Below are 22,862 nucleotides of genomic sequence, written 5' to 3'. Positions count from 1 at the left end.
ACTTCTTAATGATGCTGCTGACATAGTTTGAATACTAGTAGTAGCAGAAAGTAGCATGTAAAGACGTATGGAAAGTTTACAATCCAACACGCTGGACAGAGTTTATTTGTGTCGTCAATAATCATTTAAAATTATTGTAAAACATTTCTTTCCAGGAATTTTATTGAGAATATACAGAAAAATAAAAATGTGTGGACGGTTAAATTATGGCTGACAGCTGCTGCTGGAAATTTTTAAGAGGTAAATATTTTTAACCCAATAATATCATAGTGGTCACTTTTTTCTACTCAGAAGAGGCACCATTTACACAAATGTTCAGTCAGTCCATAGAAAAACATGTCAGTGTGGTTTAACTCTGATGAGCACACAGAGACACTCATGATGTGTCTCTGTGTGCACGTCTTCAGGTATTCCTGTCAGTTCACCGTGTTTAAGGGTTTTTCATGTTTTAGTTTTAGATCACCCAGTTTAGGTTATTGTTTCGTTTCACCCATGCCCTTCATTTGTATTTATTTTACCAGCCTTAGTAAACTGCTCGTTTTCTGTTACTCCACGTCACGTTTCACTTTCTGTTTTGGTCTGCATTTGAGTCCTTTTTTGCTACACATACAGTCTGCCACTGCCAGCATAGCACACAGTGTGTCTCTGTGTGCTTTGCTAATGAAGTCTGCACTCAGTAAAATATTCCATTTTGCTCCAGTAAAGAGGATTTTATTGTGTGCATTTGGATATCATCATACAAACAGTGCTACAATAACAATATTTGCATCATATCATTAAATGGAGAGCAAACACGATGTTGAACTTTGGATCAACCACCCCCCCAAAACCAGTCATTTCTGATGGGACTACATTTAATGAAAAATAGGCGAATGAGTTTTTTTTTTTTACTTTTTGAGATGTATTTTGGAAAAAAATAAATAAAACTTCAGATTTCTAAGAAACATTAACAATTTCTTATTCCTTCAGAATAAACAATGATCTTTGTTAATTTATTTTCAAATGATACCTAACGTTCATCCGACAGCTTTCATTACTAGTAAAAATCTTCATTTTTTTTGACTCTCTGCTGTGTTAATATTAAAGTGGTGCAAACACATTAGTCACGTTTTTGCACATTTATTTTATGCTGGCTTTAAAATCCGAGTGAGGAATTTGGCAACAGTGAATGTATCCAATGCATTAACTCATTATTCTTGCTTATTATTATTTCACATTTTTTTCTCACATTTCACACTTTCAATAAAGTAGCATAATTCAGCCAATATTGAGAGTTTACAGTCCAGTGTATTGTTGTAGTTTATGTGGAGCACTCTCAATCAGAGTTCAAAAGTATCACAAAATAGATACATTTGAAATCCACAATGGTGTGGATTTATTTATTTATTTATTTATTTTTACTGCACTACAAACATCTTAGTACATTTAAAAAGAGAAAAAAACGAAAATGATTACATGCAAAATCCAGTGTTATTCTATTAAACAAAAATCCTGTCCAGAGTGGAGGTTTGCACTCAGAGTGCTTCTTGTTGTTATATCCCATCAATCTCTAGCCTGGATAAAGGAAAAATATAGTAAGTGTGATTACAACACTTACTAGAAATATAAGATTTAAAACAATTAAGTTAGCATGGTTTCAAAGCCTATGATAAAGAACAGATGAAGCTAAACATCTCTGCATCATTTTTCTTGAACCATTTATGTTCTCCTCTTGTCTCCATGGCTACAGCCAGGTTACAGTCCCCAGTGTCTGTGTCATTGGCCCAGTTCTCATAGCAGACAAGCTGGTCATTGACCCAGAACCACAGATCAAGAGCACAGCTGTAGCGCAGTCCCAGCCAGATGTGGGATGTGCTGGCATTCTTGGCTTTCTCTTGCACCAGTTCCTGCTGTTCAAGGTTTGTGATGGAGACGAGGTCACGATGGTGCTTTCTGCAGTAATTTACAGCCTCATCCCAGTTTTTCCTTTCATTGATCAGGATCAACTTTTCTGCCATGAACAAACAGATGTTCAGTTCAAATTAAATGAAATCAGGTTTCTAGATTTTCTACCTCAAATACAAAAATACATGAGGAACAAACAAAAGAATACAAAAAACTAAACAAATTTCATAAAAATAAGTGTTGGACAGTTTGTCATATTTTTTACTTTCCTGCTGTAAGTTTTTCCAGCTTAGAATTTTCAATTTACTTTATTAAAGTCTTATTATTTAAATTTAAGTGAGCCTTTTTATATTTAATTTTCTTTTAATCAGGAGGATTTAGAAACAAGAATTATGTCTCATTATAGCTGTAAATCTAGAACCTATTAGAAACAGTAGCGATACCCACACTCAGAAACTAATATGACCCCTGTGACTCAGGTTCCTGATGAAAGGAGGCTGCATTATGTGTCTGGGGTGTAGCTCTATCTCCATAACAGCTTGCATTATTTAGCTTTATGATGAAACATATACCAACCTCTTCGTGTACAGATTTTCCATGAGACTAAGAAATATTAGTTTAGCTTTAACATTTATTCCTCAGTAAGAAAACTGACAGAAACCAGATGTGAAAAATGAATCTCTGTAAATCTCACCATCGTAGCAGAAGAAAGATTTTCTGGTGTTACAATCATCAGCTTTCCATTTTCCTTCTTTGTTTAATTCAGTCATCGCACATTTCCTGGTGCCGTTGTCAGTTTCAGACAGCTCTTCAGGTAACTCACCAACATCTCTCCAGTGTCTGTAAGAATAATTACTCCCATCTGACCACCTCCAGGTGTCTCTGAACAGGCCGATCCATGATCGTGGTTTATGAGAACTCTTAAATGTACTGACTGCTTCCTTTAACTGTTCTGCTCCACTGGCCAGGTCTGTGTGGTGCTCTCTGCAGTAGCTCTGAGCCTCACGCCACTTTTTTTCATTGTCAATGAAATGTAGTGATTTGTTTTGTTCTGTGGAATAAAGAGAAAGACAAGACTCATAAGAAATGTGCATTTCTATCTTTAAATGTATCTTTAAATTGATTTTCTAAAGACACAACTTAAAATAGCTCGAAACCTTCAAAACTAAACTACCAACATTATGGGAATAACCACAGCTGTGACATTATGCTCAGGATGACTTTGCTCTGTGTGGCAGAGAAACAGTTTTCTGATCAAAGGTCTGGTATGAAATTTTGTGTAATGACATTTGGCACCACGAGATGGTTCAGCAAAGCAAAGAACAGTGTCCTGGTGTAACATGAGAGGCAGAGAAAGCACCGTGGGAGGACGGGTATTCAAATGAGCAGGATAGCACACAGGGGCTAAAACACCAGCAGCCAATTATCACATCTTCTCATTTTCATTAGAGATGAGCTGTAGATATGTTTAAATATAAACACTTTGTTTAATTAATACAATTATTGTCAAATATTCTCACCATTATAGCAGATAAAGGGGTGAACATGAGAACAACCAAAATCCAACAACCCACCAGAGCTGTCAATCACTACACAGTTCTCAAGATGTCCGCCTCCATCATTAGGTTCATTTCCACTCCATTTCACGTCTTTATCATTGAACTCCACTCCTGGCAGAGACCAGTGCCACCTCCTGTTTTCTTTTCCTGAGATGCTGTACAGCCCAATCCAGGCGTTTCCTTGATTCTCTGTAGAATCTGTGTACAGTGTCTTCATATATGTCATGTTAGGCACTGTGGCCAGGTCTTTATATCCTTCTCTACAGTAACGCTGAGCTTCGTCCCAAGTTTTAGGCTCTTTAATGAAATAGTATTTATAGCCTTGGCATAAAATCAAAGAACACTGACCTAAAAACAACAAAACAAGTTATTCAGAAATCTACTGATGGCAAAAATGTTGTTAATAAAATTATATCCGGAGGGCAGAGGTCCCATAGAGACTGCTCACACATGGTTGTTGACAGAAATTGTGTTTTGGATGTTGTTATCTGACAGGTTTTGTAAGCAGTTCACAGAAACCTTCATTAATCTCAAGTGATGCAGTAAATCTGTGGTTTTTAATGCTAAATTGATCGACTTACCCATCAGGATGAGCAGAAAAAGCCTCCCGTGCATATTTCCTCTGTTTGATGAAACTAAGATTTTAATTGTGTCGATTTTGAGTTAATATAGTTAGATGTTTGAGTTAGATGAGTTCTAAGGAAGACCAGTGAAAGATGGATGAAAAAATCAAGCTGTAAACAGGAACCACAACAAGCAGGACAATTTCAAATAATATGAATAAGAAATTAAAGGTTGGATCCAGTTTCTTTTACATAAAAAAGATTATTATTACAAACCAAGAGAATTCCTACTTTAAAAATTCTTAAAATGTTCATTCTAAAACTAAAAATGAACACACAACCTGGTTGAGAGCAGGTTGTGTGTTCAGGTTTTCAGTTTAAAATCAGTTCAGCTTTTTTATTTTTTATTTTACCATTCTCTAAGCTGTCGCTACATTTGCAAGTGACTGCAGCATTAATCTTCTATTTACAACAGTCTTGCATTTTACTATTTTATATTTCATGTTCTTAGATTTTTATCACAAATTTAACCACCATCAACATTGAAAAGAAAGAAAAAGACCTTCTAGTGTTTAACATGGACATTAATTGAAAATAACTAAAAGGAAACAATAAGATGGGAGCTCAGTCACAAAGCCCTCCTGGTGTTTTACTATATGATTGTAAATATTGGTCTATTTCTTTCTGAAAAGCATAAAAATGAAGTTTAAACTGTCTAAGAATACAAAACTTTATGAGAAATATATTTATTAGTTTTTCATATTCTTTTACTTTGTTAAAACAAAAGCATAGTCCAACATAATTTCAGAGCTACTGTTTAATGTTGATTTACACAAAAAGACCAAACTGGGTAACATGAATCATTTAAAGTACAAGCACACGACTTTTCAGACATTTTTCAGTGGCTTGGCTGACTCGAATGCACCATCTAGTGTTCAAGAAAAAAATAGAAAAAAGAGAAATAAAAGTAGACGGAAACAGAATAAACTCTTTATGTTAGACACCAAACTAATAATTACATATATGTGGTTTTGAGACACATTAGCTATTATAAGCATATAAATGCTGTGGTGTACTTTGCTGTAAACACCCAGAAAGCTGTAACCTGACCGTTTTTCAACAAATAAAACATTTTTAAGTTTGAAATAACAAAACAAAAAAGGGATTCTTATTCTGTAGTAGGTAGTAGTAAACAATATGCAAAAAACAAAACAAAAAAAACAACCTTAAGAATAAACACAAAGAGAAATTATCACTGTTAGATGTCATCTGCTTCTAGTTTTGATTTTGATTTTTTGACTTCATAATTACGAGAAATATCAACTCTATAAGCAGTCATTTAGACTGGTTTAAAAGCCTATCGCAGCGAACAGATGAAGTTAAACATCTCTGAATCATTTTTCTTGAACCATTTATGCTCTCCTCCTGTCTCCATGGCTACAGACATGCCACACCGTCCAGCGTGATCCTCATTGGCCCAGTTCTCATAACAGACAACCCGGTCACTGACCCACAGCCACAGTTGAAAAACACAGCTGAAGCGCAGTCCCAGCCACACATACGGTGTGGTGGCGTTCTTCACTTTCTCCTTCACTAATTCTTCCTCTTCGGAATTTGTGATAGAGACCAGATCATGATGGTGCCGCTGGCAGTAAGTTAAGGCCTCATCCCATTTTTTGTTTTCTTTGATCAGAATGAAGTTTTCTGGCATGAACAAACACAGGATGGTCGGTTAAAAGGAAACAAATCAGGACAAAAACAAAAGAAAAAGAATTTAAGCATTTTCTGTTTCAAATCTTTACTCCTCTTGATTTACCCGTGGTAAAATCATTAATGTCATATGACTTGTTACCCAGAGTATACCTCGACCACCCCAAGTTATCGAGAAGATTTCTTTCTTTCTTAAGAATTATTTACATGTAAGTTGCATTACAGGCCCTCACTGACAGAAACTAATGTGACTAATGTGTCTTAAGTTCCTTACAAAAGAAGTCTGCATTAAGCGTCTGGGGTATACCTTTATCTCCATAAAAGCTTGCATTATTTCACTTTGATGATGACTTCTTTTCAATAAGAATAAGAAAGATTAGTTTAGTTTGAATATGTATTCCTCGAGTAAGAAACATGAAAGATACCAGATGTGAAAGATGCATTTTTGCAAATCTCACCGTCATCATAGCAGAAGAAAGGTTTACTGGTGTTATAAGTAATAATAAGAGTTGGAAATATTTTTTACTTTCCTGATGTAAGTTTTTCCAATTTAGAATTTTAACTTTTCCTAATTTGCTTTATTAAAGTCCTATTAACTAAAATCTTTCATGTATGAGTGAGCCTTTAAAAAAAAGGGAAAAAAACTGGAGAATTCATAAACAAGTATTATTATAAACTAATATGACCCCTGGTTCTTATAAGGTTCCTATAGGGAGGCTGCATTATGTGTCTGGGGTGTAGCTCTATCTCCATAACAGCTTGCATTATTAAGCTTTATGATGAAACATATACCAGCCCTTCATGTACACTTTTTCAGTGAGAGAAGAAAGATTAGTTTAGCTTTAACATTTATTCCTCAGTAAGAAAACTGACAGAAACCAGATGTGAAAAATGAATCTTTATAAATCTCACCATCACCGTAGCAGAAGAAAGATTTTCTGGTGTTACAATCATCAGCTTTCCATTTTCCTTCTTTGTTTAATTCAGTCATCGCACATTTCCTGGTGCCGCTGTCAGTTTTAGACAGCTCTTCAGGTAACTCACCAACATCTCTCCAGTGTCTGTAAGAGTCATTACTCCCATCTGACCACCTCCAGGTGTCTCTGAACAGGCCGATCCACGATCGTGTTTCATCAGAACTCTTAAATGTACTGACTGCTTCCTTTAACTGTTCTGCTCCACTGGCCAGGTCTGTGTGGTGCTCTCTGCAGTAGCTCTGAGCCGCACGCCACTTTTTTTTTTTCATTGTCAATGAAATGTAGTGATTTGTTTTGTTCTGTGGAATAAAGAGAAAGACAAGACTCATAAGAAATGTGCATTTCTATCTTTAAATGTATCTTTAAATTGATTTTCTAAAGACACAACTTAAAATAGCTCGAAACCTTCAAAACTAAACTACCAACATTATGGGAATAACCACAGCTGTGACATTATGCTCAGGATGACTTTGCTCTGTGTGGCAGAGAAACAGTTTTCTGATCAAAGGTCTGGTATGAAATTTTGTGTAATGACATTTGGCACCACGAGATGGTTCAGCAAAGCAAAGAACAGTGTCCTGGTGTAACATGAGAGGCAGAGAAAGCACCGTGGGAGGACGGGTATTCAAATGAGCAGGATAGCACGCAGGGGCTAAAACACCAGCAGCCAATTATCGCATCTTCTCATTTTCATTAGAGATGAGCTGTAGATATGTTTAAATATAAACACTTTGTTTAATTAATACAATTATTGTCAAATATTCTCACCATTATAGCAGATAAAGGGGTGAACATGAGAAGAACCAAAATCCAACAACCCACCAGAGCTGTCAATCACTACACAGTTCTCAAGATGTCCGCCTCCATCATTAGGTTCATTTCCACTCCATTTCACGTCTTTATCATTGAACTCCACTCCTGGCAGAGACCAGTGCCACCTCCTGTTTTCTTTTCCTGAGATGCTGTACAGCCCAATCCAGGCGTTTCCTTGATTCTCTGTAGAATCTGTGTACAGTGTCTTTATATATGTCATGTTAGGCACTGTGGCCAGGTCTTTATATCCTTCTCTACAGTAACGCTGAGCTTCGTCCCAAGTTTTAGGCTCTTTAATAAAATAGTACTCATAGCGCTGGCATAAAATCAAGGAACACTGACCTAAAAACACACAAAAAAAAAAAAAAAACACAGGTCATTCAGAAATCTACTGATGGCAAGTTTTGTGAGCAGTTCACAGAAACCCTGCACTAATCTGAAGTGATGCAAATCTGCAGTTTTTACTGTTAAAATGATCGACTTACCCATCAGCATGAGCAGAAAAAGCCTCCGGTGCATATTTCCTCTGTTTGATGAAACTAAGATTTGAAAGACAGATAAACAACCATCAAAGTTAATATAACTGCACCACTTTCACAGATAATAGGGTAATATAGGTAAGGTAATATATGAGTAAGAAAACATAGTTTATTTTGCACTGTAAAAAAATACATTACACATGAGGGGAATAGCTACTTTAAAAATGTTTTTGAGTCTTTTGAAAATCAGCAGAAATACAGAATAAATACTGTAAGTTTAATGTAAAGCCAGTGCTGAGCTAACAATGTAAATTGAGACTGAAGTTTGAACTTACATCTGATTATTCTTCTTTCCTTGCTTCAGTCCGATGCCTCTGCATGTTGTGTTAAAGAAACCTGCAGTCAGTAAAATGTCTCTGCTTCAACAAAGATCATTCTATGGGACTCATTTAAATATTCCAACAAGATGGTCATAACAGAGGTAATATAATACTAATATTTACATAATGTCAAACAAAGAGAGGGTGTTATTTAAAATAATTTACTTTAACAACATGCTTCCTTCTCTCAGAGGTATTTATATATAATAAAACTTATAATAAAACTAAAATAACTGCATGTCTTTACTGTTTGCATTTTGAAGGTTCTTTGGAAGGTTCATAAACAAAATTAGACTACTGAAACAGAACTTAATGAGCTACACAAATCAATAGGAGCTATGATGTAAGGTATGCACGTATGCTGAGATGCAAGTGTTGTAAATGCAGCAAACAACAAAGAGTAAAGAAAAAGCAGTGCAGGAAGATTTATAGTCTGGGAACCAAAGGCCCAGTTGGCACTGATGAACCCTGCTGCACCCACCAGATCTGAAACACTTTAGAGAAGGTTTAAAACAATGAGCAGGGTTCATCACACCTCTCCCAAAAAAGAAAGGTCCCACAGGAACCCCCACAAAATCCAACTCAGCAGTTTTTCATATCCAAAATCAGGGAATCTCCATTAACACTCACACTGTCTCATCACTCCCATACCTCAGCAGCTGGATCCTGGAGGCAAATTATTGGAGGCAAAGACCCACTTCAGTTTGCCTACCAGCCTGGCATTGGAGCGGATGATGCCGTCATTCACCTCCTACATCGTTCCCTCGCTCACCTGGAGACCGCTGGAAGCACTGTGAGAATCATGTTCTTTGATTTCTCCAGTGCCTTCAACACTATTCTTCCCTCGGTTCTGAAGGACAAGCTGGAGAACTCTGGAGTGGACCATCACCTCACTACCTGGATCCTGGACTACCTCACCGACCGACCACAGTATGTGAGGACTCAGGGCTGTGTGTCGGACAGGGTCGTCTGCAGTACGGGGGCCCCACAGGGAACGGTTCTGGCTCCGTTCCTCTTCACCATCTACACTGCAGACTTCTCCCACAATTCCACCCAGTGCTTCCTGCAGAAGTTCTCTGATGACTCTGCAATAGTCGGCCTCATCACTGATGGGGACGACAAGGAGTACAGAGGACTGACCCAAGACTTTGTGGACTGGTGCCAGCTGAACTACCTCCAGATCAACGCCAGTAAAACCAAGGAGCTGGTGGTAGACTTCCGCAGGCACAAGCATTCTCCACTGCAACCACTGAACATCCAGGGTATGGACATTGAGGCTGTGGACAGCTACAGGTACCTTGGTGTTCATCTGAACAACAGACTGGACTGGACTCATAACTCAGACGCCCTCTACAGGAAAGGGCAGAGCAGGCTGTACCTGCTGCGGAGACTCAGGTCGTTTGGGGTGGAGGGCCCACTCCTGAAGACCTTCTATGACTCTGTGGTGGCTTCTGCTATCTTTTATGGCGTGGTCTGCTGGGGCGGCAGCATCTCTGCTGGGGACAGGAAGAGACTGAACAGGGTGATCCGAAGGGCCAGCTCTGTTCTAGGATGCCCTCTGGACCCAGTGGAGGTGGTGAGTGACAGGAGAATGGCGGCTAAGCTGTCATCCCTGATGGACAACATCTCCCACCCCATGCAGCAGACTGTGACAGCACTGAGCAGCTCCTTCAGTGGGAGACTGCGGCACCCACGGTGTGGGACGGAGAGATTTCGCAGGTCTTTCCTCCCCACTGCTGTCAGACTCCATAATAAAGACTTTAACTGATCAAGCACACACATCCACACATATGCAATAATACTAAGTGCAATAATCTTTTCTGTCATCGTTGTATTTTTACTCAGTTGTATATAGCATTCGTATTCTATTTTTATCTTATTGTATATTTTTATTCTATTTTATTCTACTGTATATAGTATATTATTTTATTCTATTCTGTACAGTTGTGTACTGTATTTATTCTTATTGTATTCTAATTTTTGCGTCATAACTTTTGCACTGTCCACTTCCTGCTGTGACAAAACAAATTTCCCACGTGTGGGACTAATAAAGGTTATCTTATCTTATCTTATCTTATTAAAAGAGTGTAAGAGTGTAACACAGTAAAACATGAATGGGAAATGACCATATGCATCATATTCCTAAGTCCAGAATTGATTGTGTAATTATTCAGCCCTCATGGAACAACAAATACAGAGATTCCACATGCACACAAAGAGAGCAGAACCTCCGAATACCCTTTCAATAAAAATCGAATTTACTCACAAATGTAGCTGGACCCACTCGACCTATTGTCGACAAATTCTAAGCAGTCATTCGATTTCACATTAACCACTACCTTTGTAAGTCTGAGCAGACACACCATGATTCAGAGGTTGCTCAGCAGAGGAGGAAGAAACTTTCCTTAAATTGATATCCTCTGTATTTGCATGATGTTTGCCTCAGTTTGAGTCTGAGGGTTTGACTGAAAATGAAAATATATTCATGTTTAAGTTAAATCAGTGATATATAATGTTTTAAAATTTGAACATTACAGTATATACAAGTCACATATCAAACTCAAAACATCCAAAACAAATTTTTGTCATTAACAAACTACAACATTTTATTGAGTAAAAGTTCATCATTCAGTCTTTAAGGTGACAAATATCCAGAATTAGCAAATATCCAGAAGGCCTCTCTTCTCTTCAATAATAAGTTGTGGTTTTAACACCTTGGGGGTCATTGAACATGTTCAATGCAACCAAATCGTAAATACACAAAATCCTGTTTCATATCATTAAACTGAGCAGACCCTGTATAATCGCACTTTTGTGTTCATGTATTTTCTGTTTCAGTGATAAACTGAAACTGTTCCACATGTATGTGAAATGTACATGATAGACAGACAGACAGACAGACAGACAGACAGACAGACAGACAGATAGGTATATATGGTTAATGAGGTTTACTTCCTGGAGTGAGAAGCTACTTGAGCTGGAGTCTGATATTCCATTACAGGTGTGTGATTGTACTACTGAGTGTGGGGTTTTCTACAGCAGCAGAAATATCCTGCACATTACTTTGATTTAGATCTCATCCAGTGTCTGTTTCAGATGCTGCTGATCCACACTCTACCATCGGTCTCACCTCCTTCATGGACCTCCTGCTTCAGCGAGGCATGCCTGGTGTCTAATAAGCTAAAGGAGTATTACATGGTGGCAAAAGTCCTCTTCAGCTACTACAACTAGTCTGCTATGCTACAGCATTAGATCCTCTGAAACACAAAAATATTCTCATTTCAGCCGTGTGGCCTTCGTCACGCCATGAACCAATCTATGATTGGTTTAAAGGAATCACATGGTAAAAGTCTCTCACTAATCTCATATCCATCATCTTAATGATGAGAAAAATTATGAATCTTACAACAGAGTAGTGTGCTGAGGGTGTCAGTTTTATCATAAACATTCTGTATTTTCATGTATATCATACAAGCTTGTTCACAAAAACTGTTTTCAGGCAAAATCCTCATTCACACCAGAAGGTGTCATTGTGCTCAGCACTGAAGTCGCACACGTCTCTCTCTGAGAAAACGCCTTAGATAGACTTCCCCTAAGAGTGGGAAGTCTAATGCTCAATACCAGTAAAATGTAGGGTGGGAGGAGAGCTGTGTTTAGCCTCATAATAGTGTTTGGCTATCTAATTCTTCTTGTTTGTTTAAGTGCTCTCTTTGTGTGTCCAGTAAAGCTTGACCACCGGTGTATTTAAGCACACAAATAACTCATGTTGTGTTGAAGTTTGTGAACTGTTTAACAGGCGACGTCTTTCCACTGTGTGGATGAGTAAAATACATCTGAAACATCGTTCAGTTTATTTGAACAATATTGACAAGATGATCCCTAACTGTCTGAGCTCCTTAAAATAATAAGACGGGAAGTTGCTCCAGTATCAGCACTCAGCAATGCTTCAGTCTCTAGAGTGTGCCAGTGTCTGCAATGCGTATTGTTAAGCTGCTGATAACAGTGGTTGAACTCAGAGATGAAGGTTAGTCTTTCTGTTTTTCCAGTTGGAGTTCAGATCTGGACAATATTAAAGCTTGTAGGCTCTCCCAGTTATGGAGGGATGGTACTTTCTTTCATTAAATCTTGATCTCATTACTTTCGCTCTGTTTTAAATCCAAGTGTGATAAACAAGAATTGTTTTAAGCTGTGAATCATGCAAAGCTACTTTAGAGAGTCCAAGAATAAGAACATATGAAACAGGAAATGAACAGAAGAGGTCCAATTTAAATAAAAAAAATCTCTCTAAAACCAGTGTATCAGTAACTTATGACGAGAGGACGCGAAGCAGTATTGCTACATCCAATAAATGCGCAGTTAAACTGAGGAGTTCTTTGTCTGTCAGCATTAAATCCGAACTTTGAAATTTTTTAGCAAATTTGTTGATTTGAGACATCAAACCAGACAATATATTTACACTCACTCAGTATTTCTGATTGCTCACCACAGTATCCAGACCGCTGATCCACAGATTCCTGCACAACAAGAAAGAGCAGGTAAGTGTTGTGGCAGGTAATAAACGAAGCCGTGATTTTACTCACTGCAGTAATGCAGCAACCCAGCACTGACTGAAGCTCAGCTGCTCAATTAAGTAGTGGCTCTTAACAAGGTGATCACAGACATTTGTGTGATTAAAAGCTCTCATAATGAAGTTTATTCACTGGGGAGGAACGTTAAGAGCACAAATAATGTTGAAAGTTTTCCATGGTTTTATTTAAATTTTGTTTATATCTGTGTAAATGATTGTATGAATATTTTCATAAATCCTTCAGGGATGCCAGCCCGAGCTTAAAGCCACTCTGCCTCAGTAATTACAGTGGCTTGAACTTTTCCACATTTTGTCACATTACAGCCACAAACATGAATCAGTTTTATTGGAATTCCACGTGAAAGACCAACACAGTGAGAAGTGGAATGAAAATCATACATGATTCCAAACATTTTTTACAAATAACTGCAAAGTGGGGCGTGCGTAATTATTCAGCCCGCTGAGTCAATACTTTGTAGAACCACCTTTTGCTGCAATTCCAGCTGCCAGTCTTTTAGGGTCTGTCTCTACCAGCTTTGCACATCTAGAGACTGAAATCCTTTCCCATTCTTCTTTGCAAAAGAACTCCAGCTCAGTCAGATTAGATGGGCAGCGTTTGTGAACAGCAGTTTTCAGATTTTGCCACAGATTCTCAATTGGATTTAGATCTGGACTTTGACTGGGCCATTCTAACACATGGATATGTTGTTTTAAACCATTCCATTGTTGCCCTGGCTTTATGTTTAGGGTCGTTGTCCTGCTGGAAGGTGAACCTCCGCCCCAGTCTCAAGTCTTTTGCAGACTCCAAGAGGTTTTCTTCCAAGATTTCCCTGTATTTGGCTCCATCCATCTTCCCATCAACTCTGACCAGCTTCCCTGTCCCTGCTGAAGAGAAGCACCCCCAGAGCAGGATGCTGCCACCACCATATTTGAAAGTGGGGATGGTGTGTTCAGAGTGATGTGCAGTGTTAGTTTTCCGCCACACATAGCATTTTGCATTTTGGCCAAAAACTTCCATTTTGGTCTCATCTGACCAGAGCACCTTCTTCCACATGTTTGCTGTGTCCCCCACATGGCTTGTGGCAAACTGCAAACTGGACTTCTCATGGTTTTCTGTTAACAATGGCTTTCTTCTTGCAACTCCAAAAAGGCAAACTTATGGCTGTCCTATGGACAGATTTCCCCACCTGAGCTGTAGATCTCTGCAGCTCGTCCACAGTCACCATGGGCCTCTTGGCTGCATTTCTGATCAGCGCTCTCCTTGTTCAGCCTGTGAGTTTAGGTGGACGGCCTTGTCTTGGTAGGGTTACAGTTGTGCCATACTCCTTCCATTTCTGAATAATGGCTTGAACAGTGCTCCGTGGGATGTTCAAGGCTTGGGAAATCTTTTTGTAGCCTAAGCCTGCTTTAAATTTCTCAATAACTTTATCCTTGACCTGTCTGGTGTGTTCTTTGGACTTCATGGTGTTGTTGCTCCCAATATTCTCTTAGACAACCTCTGAGGCCGTCACAGAGCAGCTGTATTTGTACTGACATTAGATTACACACAGGTGCATGCTATTTAGTCATTAGCACTCATCAGGCAATGTCTATGTGCAACTGACTGCACTCAGACCAAAGGGGGCTGAATAATTACGCACACCCCACTTTGCAGTTATTTATTTGTAAAAAAATGTTTGGAATCATGTATGATTTTAAGTTCAAGGGGGCCAAATACTTTTGCAAGCCACTGTATTACAAAGAGTAAAGCCAGATTTACTGAACAGAATAGATATTTTTTCACACCGGTTTTGAAGTATTTCCCCTCCAATCTCTACGTCTGGACAATTCTGGTTCTTTTCTTTCAGCAGTTTCGGCATCTTCCCCCAAGGATGATACGACTGTCTTTTTCTGCAGCATGTGCAAGACTCCAGATTTTTACAGTTTCCAACAAGGATTCTGCTGGGGTGTAAAATTTTATTTATGATGAATTATTTGTAATCCTTGAAATTTGATAAATTAGTGAATCTTGAGTCAGTTCTGGGGAACTGATTTTGGAATCAAATCAAACACTTTCATGAAAATGATGAAAACTTTAATTGTGTTTGTGTATTTGTGACTGTAACATGTCATTTCACACCAAAACGTGCAAGTGATGGGCCTTTAGTTTCCCGTCACTTGCATTTAGGATACAAAAGTCTTTCTGAACCAGGAGTCAGTGTTGTGTGTGACACAACCTGGCAGTGTCCGTGTGCACACACTGGCTCTGTTTCTTATGAGAGTTTGGCACTATAACTTAATATTTTGCAATAAGGGTTTTAAGCCCACAGCCTGTTTGCACAAGAATGTGCACACATTGTGTGGGCAAGAGCAAACATAGAGAGGGGTTATTAACATCGGAATAGGTGCCAAGAATACGTCTTAACTTGCTGATTGTTTAGGAATCCTGTTCTTGCTCAATATCACTACTTGAAGAGTCTCTGTTATCGTTTCCACTTGAAAAAGTTGTAATCTCCACAACTTTCTGTGCAATTATTCATTAAACTGTTCAAGGATGCAATGAATAATGTTCTCTTTGCAATAAACACTGAGAAACCAGCAGCTTCCTCTGAGCCAAAAACCTCCCCAGCTGCATCGGTATACCTAAACCATCTGAACTGTAATCCCTGAGATATGCAGGAAAGCTGTAAGAAGACCACAAACAAAAGGACCAGCAACTAGTGGCTTGCCGCTCACACACCCAGTTTAGTTAGTGAAGCTAGTGAGCAAGCTAACCTTAGAGGGCAACAATGTGCACTCTGACACTAAGCTGTAGGCAGGATGACAAAAACAGCAAGACTGACACGCAGGGACAGATTTACACCAAAAACAGTTTTCAATCCTTTGTATCCTGCACTGGACTGAAACGAGGAGGTGGGGGAGTTTCACCCAGCTGGAAGAAATTAAACTATCTAAACTGTTACTTGTATGCATCAGCCCTCAAGAAATACACAGAGACCAGGCAGAGGGGAAATCAGTATGATGGTTTTGGAGAAAAATGCTGCTGCTTACTGTAATAGTTTAATCAGAGCTTTTCTTTTTGTCCTGTTTTGTTGTAAATCTACCTAAAACATGGCTGCACACACACTGCACCACAAATTCTTTTGCACATTAAAAAACCAGCCAGTTAAGGGTGCGGGCTTGGGAGGATTAAGAAGCTGATGAAAAGGTTCTTGGCTGCATTATCAATCAGGGACATGCTGTTTTGATGGGCCATGTCTTTGCCCTTAGACTACCAGTATATCCTGTAGTTGTTGCTGACGTCTGAGGGCTTTTCACGGTACATTAGTCATGTTCTAATAAATGAGTGGCATTGTGATGTGTGAGGGATGAACATCCGAACTTCCAGATTCACCTGGCCAGGTGCAGTGCTCATTTGGCACACATTTGGCCATGGCACAGACTCAACAAGGTGCTGGAAACAATCCTCAGACATTCTGTTATTGCACAGTTGGTGGAGAGTTGTGGGTTGCACATCCATGATGTGAATCTTTTGTTTCAGTAAATCCTCAAGGTGCTCTGTTGGACTGGAATCTGATGACTGTGGAGACCATTGTTCTGGAAACCAATTTGGTATAATCTGAGATATCCCCTACACCAGCAGTCCCCAACCTTTTTTGCGCCACGGAACGGTTTATGCCAATATATTATAACAATGTTTTAAAGGTGTTGTGGATAAATACAACAAAATAAAACCAGTACTGGTACCAAAAAAAGAAGATTTATTCATAACAGACAGGAAAAGACTCAGGGAAAACGAGTTAACGATAAAAATAATAAAAAATAAAATAACGGTAAAAACCAATAAAAACCCAGAAAACCATAAATTTCACACCAGAACATCAACTCTTGCAGCCCAGTGCCAAACGACTCCGGGGGTTGGAGACCGCTGCCCTATTGTACTATTCTTAGTTAGCGTATTGTCTGTCTTGTCTTAATGTTGGTTTAAAATGGAGCACTGTAACAAAAAATAATTTCCCCCAGGGATCAATAAAGTATTCTGATTCTGATTCTGATATACCATTGCATCCCCACCACCATCAGGAAGCATGGATCCATGCTGTCATTTTTTTTATCCCAAATTCTGACCCTACTTTTGAATTTTGCAGCAGAAATTGACCAGACAATGTTTACCCAGTCTACTACTCTCCAATTTTGGTGAGACTGTGTGAACTGTAGCCTCAGTTTTCTGTTCTTAGCTGACAGGACACCCAGCTGCACACAGTGTGGTTTTTTGCTGCTGTTGCTCATCTGCTTTAAAGTTCCATATTTGGTGCATGTAGAAAGCCTTTTCTGCACAAGTTGGTTGTAGTGAGTGTTTATATGAGCTACAGTTGCTTTCATGAGCTTGGAGAAGTCTGGCCATTCTCCTCTGACCTCTGACATCAACAGATATTTTCTGTTTTTCACTTTCTGTATCGTGTGGAAAATCCCAACAGGTCAAAAGTTTCTGAAATACATATGCCGCATTATGTGGAAAATGTACCAAGTATGTAGGAATGTAATATAAAATGTAATAAATACATTTTCGTGGGAGTACTGTGAGTAATATGGAGACATGACTAATGTTGGAAACACACTTACAATGGAGCACTGACAGCTAACAGAACCAGTTTTAATGTGTGCATGTGACTGTTGCTTTAAGACAGATGTGAAATATGTTGAATCTGTCCTTTAATCCCGACTGGATTGATTGGTTAAGGCAACGCATTCACTTTTATCTCAACTCTGAGTGTTGGATTAAGTGTACAGTAGAACAAATACCTTGTTTAATGTATTTTGCAGTTGTAGCACATAGACAATTAACAGCTCAAATCGCTGCCAAAAGAATATATCAGAGATTACTGAATCAAAGGCTGGTTGCTTTACCTCATCTGGGCCTTCTAGAAAACACCAGAACAGGGATCAGATATTTAAAACAGATCCTGGCTTTTCTGATTAATTACAAACTTTTGTAGGACAACAGAAGTTTTGTATGGTTTTGCTTTTTATTGGCAATAGAAAAAGACAAAGTACAATTATAGTGCTGATACAAAAATTAGCAAACCTGTTGTATATAATGAAAAAATAAAGTGTATGTTTCTCTCAGAGATGCACTTTGTATTCACTCACGATTCAAAGCTGAATAGTACAATATCATATATGTTTTATATACATTCATTTTCCCCACAACCGTTCTAACATTAACGTCTTAATGCCAAATGTATCTTATCTGATATATACATGGGTGTCAAAAAATAATTTGAATTTTCTGACAGTTATTTATGGTTCAGCCTTTAAAAGGATTAGGATACAGTATTTTTCTGTATTGGTGAACTGTGCACATGACCAAAGGATGATATACGATGTCTGACAGTTCGTTGAAGCGTCCGCTGTCCTCTCTGATCTTCCTTTTCTCGCTTAGCCATCTGTAAAGAGGCAGGAGTTATGATGATTCATGTGCATAACCTGTGAAAGTGTATGCCATTTTAAGAGCATGTTGTGTAACTTCTTACGCATTAAATCCAGCCTCCTCATCTCCCTCTGCACCCAGTGATCATTTGGATTGGCACACACGGGTTGTTCCCTCTTCTTCCACTTAAACCTACACATATGAGTATCGTTATTAAAAATCTGTGGATAAATGGGGATCAGTCACTTCCTCGGTCTGTGCCAAGTCATTATGATGGAATTTGACAAAATGTGCCAAAAGTGAAGGACTTCACAGTTGATACTCACAAAACAGCTCTGATGTTGCAGTCCCCATCTGTTTCCTGCATAGTGTAACTGACAAGGTTTCTCTTCTTTTTTATCTCACGAACGTAGCCGAGGCAGCAGTTGGCATACGAGCCTGGAGAGAAAGTTAAAGAGAATTATGATCAAATAAACCAGCCCACTGGAATTTGACCGTTTTGATGATTTGAAGAGATCTGAACGTCTGCCAGAGCAGCCCAGGAAGATTCCCACATCCCCTTACTTGGGGATCTTTTTCAGGATCTATTTCAGCAAATTCACCGCTCACCCCTCTCCTTAGTTTTATTGTTGTTTTTAGCTGACTTTACCTTAACCTCAACATCTCTGCCTGAACTGATGCTGCTGATTGAGAATTCCTCTGAACAAAGCCAGCTTGCACAAATGCTGAGAAAATACGATGTCTGTAGACCTGTTGCACTTGGCAGCAGCTGCAAATAATTTCACAGCATGCACAGAAAAAAAGTGAAAGCACTTGAACATGAAAGGGCTGGTTTTACATGAAAAATATTTGGATCCTTTAGGAATCTTTACTTTAATCAAAGTAGCAATACTACAGTATAAAGGTATCAATAGTATTTAATCAGATAAGTAGTACTCATTTCAAAATCATACCCACATTACTGGTTCATGATTAATGTCTGTGTCCCTCCCTTGAATGTTGCAGCTGCATCAAAGAAACAATTATTTTAGACATAAACATACAGTACTTAATAAAAATGATTTTGTTTTAGTCCAACTTTACTTTTCTTTTATTATTCAATTGTTTAAGGAATTTTTTTTAGAATTTCATTTATTATTTAAGTCCTCTGTACATGTGACAGCTGTCCTTATGTCCTTTTTAAAATTCTGCAGATTGCCACATTTAAGTGATCTGTAAAAGCAAGATGAGTGAATACATGTGCATTTAAAGAGTTGTGATAAATGGCTTTGAACAGAATCTCATTCACTGAAAAATTGTCCTCACAGCTTCAAAGAGATGTGGCTTCAGGAGCTGTGGTTAAACGAAGACAGGGCATAAAAAAAAGCACTCAGGTGCATATTTTCAGTAATTTGCTTTGTCTAGAAAATGCTTTTGAGATACCATGAAGAGCTGCATGGTTAAACTTTTGTGAATTCTCTTAAAAATACATTTTTTAAGTGGAAATGTTAAAGTAGTGATTTGAAACCAGACAATTCTGTTTCACTTACCTTGTGCCAGACTCAGGTACGTGCAGAGGAAGAGCAGCATGAAAACAAAAGCATGAAACTTCATGGTCGCTGCTGCTGTTCTTGTGTTGCAGACTGCACAGAAAGTTAGAGGCAGAATCTATCACCCCCACTGTCTTGAAAATGTTGGGCAAATATATAGTTTTTTCTCAAATCCCTCCCTCAGAGCTATTATGAAAGAGCACAGAGGGAGGGATTACTTTTTGTTTCTTTAGCTGAATCAACACAAAAAACCCCAAAGATAACACAGTTTGACATACATAAAGAAAGAGTTATTAGCTAAAAAAAATAAATAATAAAAAATATTTATATCAGCAAGTGTCCCCTTTAAAAACTGAGGATAATCTAGCTTTCATGTGAAAGGCTAGCTCAATTGTTTTGAAAGAAGAAATATGACCCAGTTCATCAAAGGTCCTAAACATGATACTGGAGTCGTGCAAGGATGATGAACTAAATTGAGGGGCATTTTTTAAATGTAAAATATTGTATTTTATTTATTTATTTTTCCATTCATTTTTGTAGTAGCGTATCTATTTCAGGCACACAAAGGGACCGAAGCTTAGGTAGACCCTGGAAAGGTCGGGGCTAACGTAGAGACACAAACATTCTTGTTCACATTTACACGGCTGCCAATTAACCCAACATGCATTTGGAGTGTGGGAGGAAGCCAACATGACATCCAGCCATTAATCAAAAGACATCAGTGTAAATTTGGGGAAGCCTTTGAGTTGCAATCTTTGGGGATTCAGAGAAGAGCCAGTAGCACCAGAACAACCGTTAACACTATTAACTTTAATACTTGGACAAACATTTAGAGTCACAGATTATACTACATAAAAAGACAGAACATACAGTAACTGTGGCTGTGGAAATCTGTGGCTTGTCCCACATAAACTGAGAAAGTTACATTTTGAGCTCCATCTAAATTTTTTCACCTTTTTATCTCATTTGTATGTACAAACTGTTTCCATTTAAATCCTCATTTAAATAATTATTCAATAAAATAAATTTTTAAGTCATAGTGATCAAAAAGTCTTTCAGCAGAGAGAAAATCCAGTTCACACATTACACATAAAGAACTTGTCTGGCAGTACCTGTAGTCTGGGTTTGATGGCAGGTAGGGATTTCTCCAAAACCAAACGCTAAACAATGAATGTTCATTAGATTAACTGAGATCCAGTCACTCATTAGAGCTTTCCAGCCACACATACGTATTTGTCAATATATGTGGCTTTGTTGTCAGACTTCTCTCTTTTCCCTTTTGACTCATGGAACTCAAAGGTAACTGGATAAACATCATTTTAAATATTATGTTTCCATCCAAGTATGAAAGTTTTTAATACTTGGAGGATTTAAGCCTTGTCTCCACTCCTATTGATGCTTTACTTACTCAACAGCTCACACAGTGAATTGTGATATAATAAAGGTTTTACCCTGGTCTATGAATGCAAATGTTTGTAAATAATATAATTATTTATTTATATATTATTTTATTCCTTAAAAAATGTCCAACATACGTTCACAGCTATAATGATCGTGATTACTGATTTTATACGTAAAAGACACGTGGCAACATGATGCATTTAGTGGATTTTATTTAATTTGTTTATTTAATTCATTTAATGTACATAATTCACCTACTTGCTGCACACAATGTCCCCCTTGTATATATTCATTAATGTATATAATGCTCTTCTCTCCCCTTTTGCACAGTCGAAGAGCGAGTCAGGATACATTTCACTGCGTTTTGCATTTGACAAATAAAGAATCTTGAATCTTTAATGGCTCGAGTGCGCCATCTAGTGTTGGTGTGAATTACTTCTTGCAGAAAATGATCTTGATCATCTGTACAAGTTTCTTACTGATTGAAGAAGAAGAATTAGAGGATAAGAAAGTACAAGTAGATCTGAATTAGATTCAGATCTACTTGTACTCTCAAGTCCAGTTTTCCTTAACTGGCATAAGATATCCCTTTATTGTTTGAAAATGTAAATAGAAACAAAACACTAAAGCTATTCTGTTACACCTGTATGCAAAAAACACACTGCACCCAAAATAATTTGCAGTTCAGCAATTCCGATCTTTTAGTTTAAACTTTTAGATGAACTTTAAAAAAAAAAACAAATAAAGTATTTCAAGTAATATTCCAAAAGTAATTTAAAATGCAATTTTATGCAGATTTCAAAAACTCTTTGGTTCTGAAAAAAGACGTGCAATATCAGCACAAAATAATGTTTAAATTTAACAACTTAAAAACAGAACAGGTTGGAGAAGGGACTCTTTTATAATTAAGGCTTAACATAAACATAAACAAAATTTTAAATATTAGATAATACAAGCAAACACAAAATGCAGTTTCTAAATATACCCAAACCTGCATGCAGACTTCCCATGTCTCAGTTAAGGTCAGAGTTCATAACTCCACGAAAAGAAAGAAACTGGGCAAAAATGGTGTGCATGGCAAAAACCACTGCTGAGCAAAAGGAACATGATGGCTCATGCCAGTTTTGCCAGAAAACATCTTCCTGATCACCAAGACTTTTGAGAAAATGCTCTGTTGACTGACAAAGGTTTACCTCTTAGAAAGGTTTGAGTCCCGTTTCATCTGGCGTAAAAGTAACACAGCATTACAGAAAAGGAGCATCATACAAACTGTATAATGGGGTGGTGGTAGTGTGATGGTCGGGGTCTGTTTTCCTCAGGACCTGGAAGACTTGCTGTGGTAAATGGAACCATAAATTCTGCTTTCTACCAAAATCTCCTGAAGGAGAATGTCCGGCTATCTGTTCATGACCTCAAGCTGAAGCACGGTTCTGTAGCATGCCAATGATCCAAAACACACAAGCAAGTCCACCTCTGAATGACTTAAGAAAAACAAAATAGTAAATGGACTGGTTTTTATATTAGTGCCTTTCTACTCTGAGCGCTTTACACAACTTGCCTCATTCACCCAAGCACTTTTTCTAGGCTCTA

At 38.1% G+C, this 22,862-nt stretch overlaps 3 protein-coding genes across 3 annotated transcripts; all 3 read right to left on the bottom strand.

Moving 5' to 3' along the window:
• Window positions 1–724: 724 nt before the first annotated feature.
• On the bottom strand, window positions 725–4,199 carry LOC146688861 (macrophage mannose receptor 1-like). The gene is made up of 4 exons (XM_085436469.1): window positions 4,025–4,199; window positions 3,405–3,791; window positions 2,579–2,935; window positions 725–1,990 (listed from the first exon to the last, which is right to left on the bottom strand). Exons 1-4 carry the CDS (start codon window positions 4,056–4,058, stop codon window positions 1,644–1,646), a joined length of 1,125 nt encoding a protein of 374 aa, XP_085292595.1. The 5' UTR covers window positions 4,059–4,199; the 3' UTR covers window positions 725–1,643.
• A 612-nt stretch (window positions 4,200–4,811) lies between these two features.
• Window positions 4,812–8,025, bottom strand: LOC146688860 (macrophage mannose receptor 1-like). The gene is made up of 5 exons (XM_085437501.1): window positions 7,992–8,025; window positions 7,462–7,848; window positions 7,116–7,168; window positions 6,629–6,992; window positions 4,812–5,710 (listed from the first exon to the last, which is right to left on the bottom strand). Exons 1-5 carry the CDS (start codon window positions 8,023–8,025, stop codon window positions 5,364–5,366), a joined length of 1,185 nt encoding a protein of 394 aa, XP_085293627.1. The 3' UTR covers window positions 4,812–5,363.
• Window positions 8,026–17,915: 9,890 nt separating this feature from the next.
• LOC146688859 (C-C motif chemokine 25-like) lies at window positions 17,916–20,011 on the bottom strand. Its single transcript, XM_085437032.1, has 4 exons — window positions 19,872–20,011; window positions 18,669–18,780; window positions 18,446–18,534; window positions 17,916–18,358 (listed from the first exon to the last, which is right to left on the bottom strand). The coding sequence occupies exons 1-4, from the start codon at window positions 19,933–19,935 to the stop codon at window positions 18,351–18,353; spliced, it is 273 nt and encodes a 90-aa protein (XP_085293158.1). The 5' UTR covers window positions 19,936–20,011; the 3' UTR covers window positions 17,916–18,350.
• Window positions 20,012–22,862: the final 2,851 nt, after the last annotated feature.

Source organism: Copadichromis virginalis, linkage group LG17 (assembly GCF_057382275.1).
Source record: "Copadichromis virginalis isolate Kocher_CV1m ecotype Utaka linkage group LG17, C_Virginalis_male_GT1.1, whole genome shotgun sequence".
Lineage (NCBI taxonomy): Eukaryota > Metazoa > Chordata > Actinopteri > Cichliformes > Cichlidae > Copadichromis > Copadichromis virginalis.
Note: the sequence above shows the minus strand (reverse complement) of the source record. Positions and strands in the feature narration are given on the sequence as shown.

Bases quoted from the DNA above. Each gene is read 5' to 3' on its own strand.
- LOC146688861 (XM_085436469.1), bottom strand. From the start codon at position 4,058: ATGCACGGGAGGCTTTTTCTGCTCATCCTGATGG. The intron at 3,792-4,024 runs GTAAGTCGATCA...TGTTGTTTTTAG, and splicing joins TTTTCTGCTCATCCTGATGG to GTCAGTGTTCTTTGATTTTA. The intron at 2,936-3,404 runs GTGAGAATATTT...TTTATTCCACAG, and splicing joins CCCCTTTATCTGCTATAATG to AACAAAACAAATCACTACAT.
- LOC146688860 (XM_085437501.1), bottom strand. From the start codon at position 8,025: ATGCACCGGAGGCTTTTTCTGCTCATGCTGATGG. The intron at 6,993-7,115 runs GTAGTTTAGTTT...TTTATTCCACAG, and splicing joins TGGTTATTCCCATAATGTTG to AACAAAACAAATCACTACAT. The intron at 5,711-6,628 runs GTGAGATTTATA...TGTTCATGCCAG, and splicing joins TTTCTTCTGCTACGGTGATG to AAAACTTCATTCTGATCAAA.
- LOC146688859 (XM_085437032.1), bottom strand. From the start codon at position 19,935: ATGAAGTTTCATGCTTTTGTTTTCATGCTGCTCTTCCTCTGCACGTAC. The intron at 18,781-19,871 runs GTAAGTGAAACA...CTTTCTCTCCAG, and splicing joins GTACCTGAGTCTGGCACAAG to GCTCGTATGCCAACTGCTGC. The intron at 18,535-18,668 runs GTGAGTATCAAC...TCATATGTGTAG, and splicing joins TGCAACATCAGAGCTGTTTT to GTTTAAGTGGAAGAAGAGGG.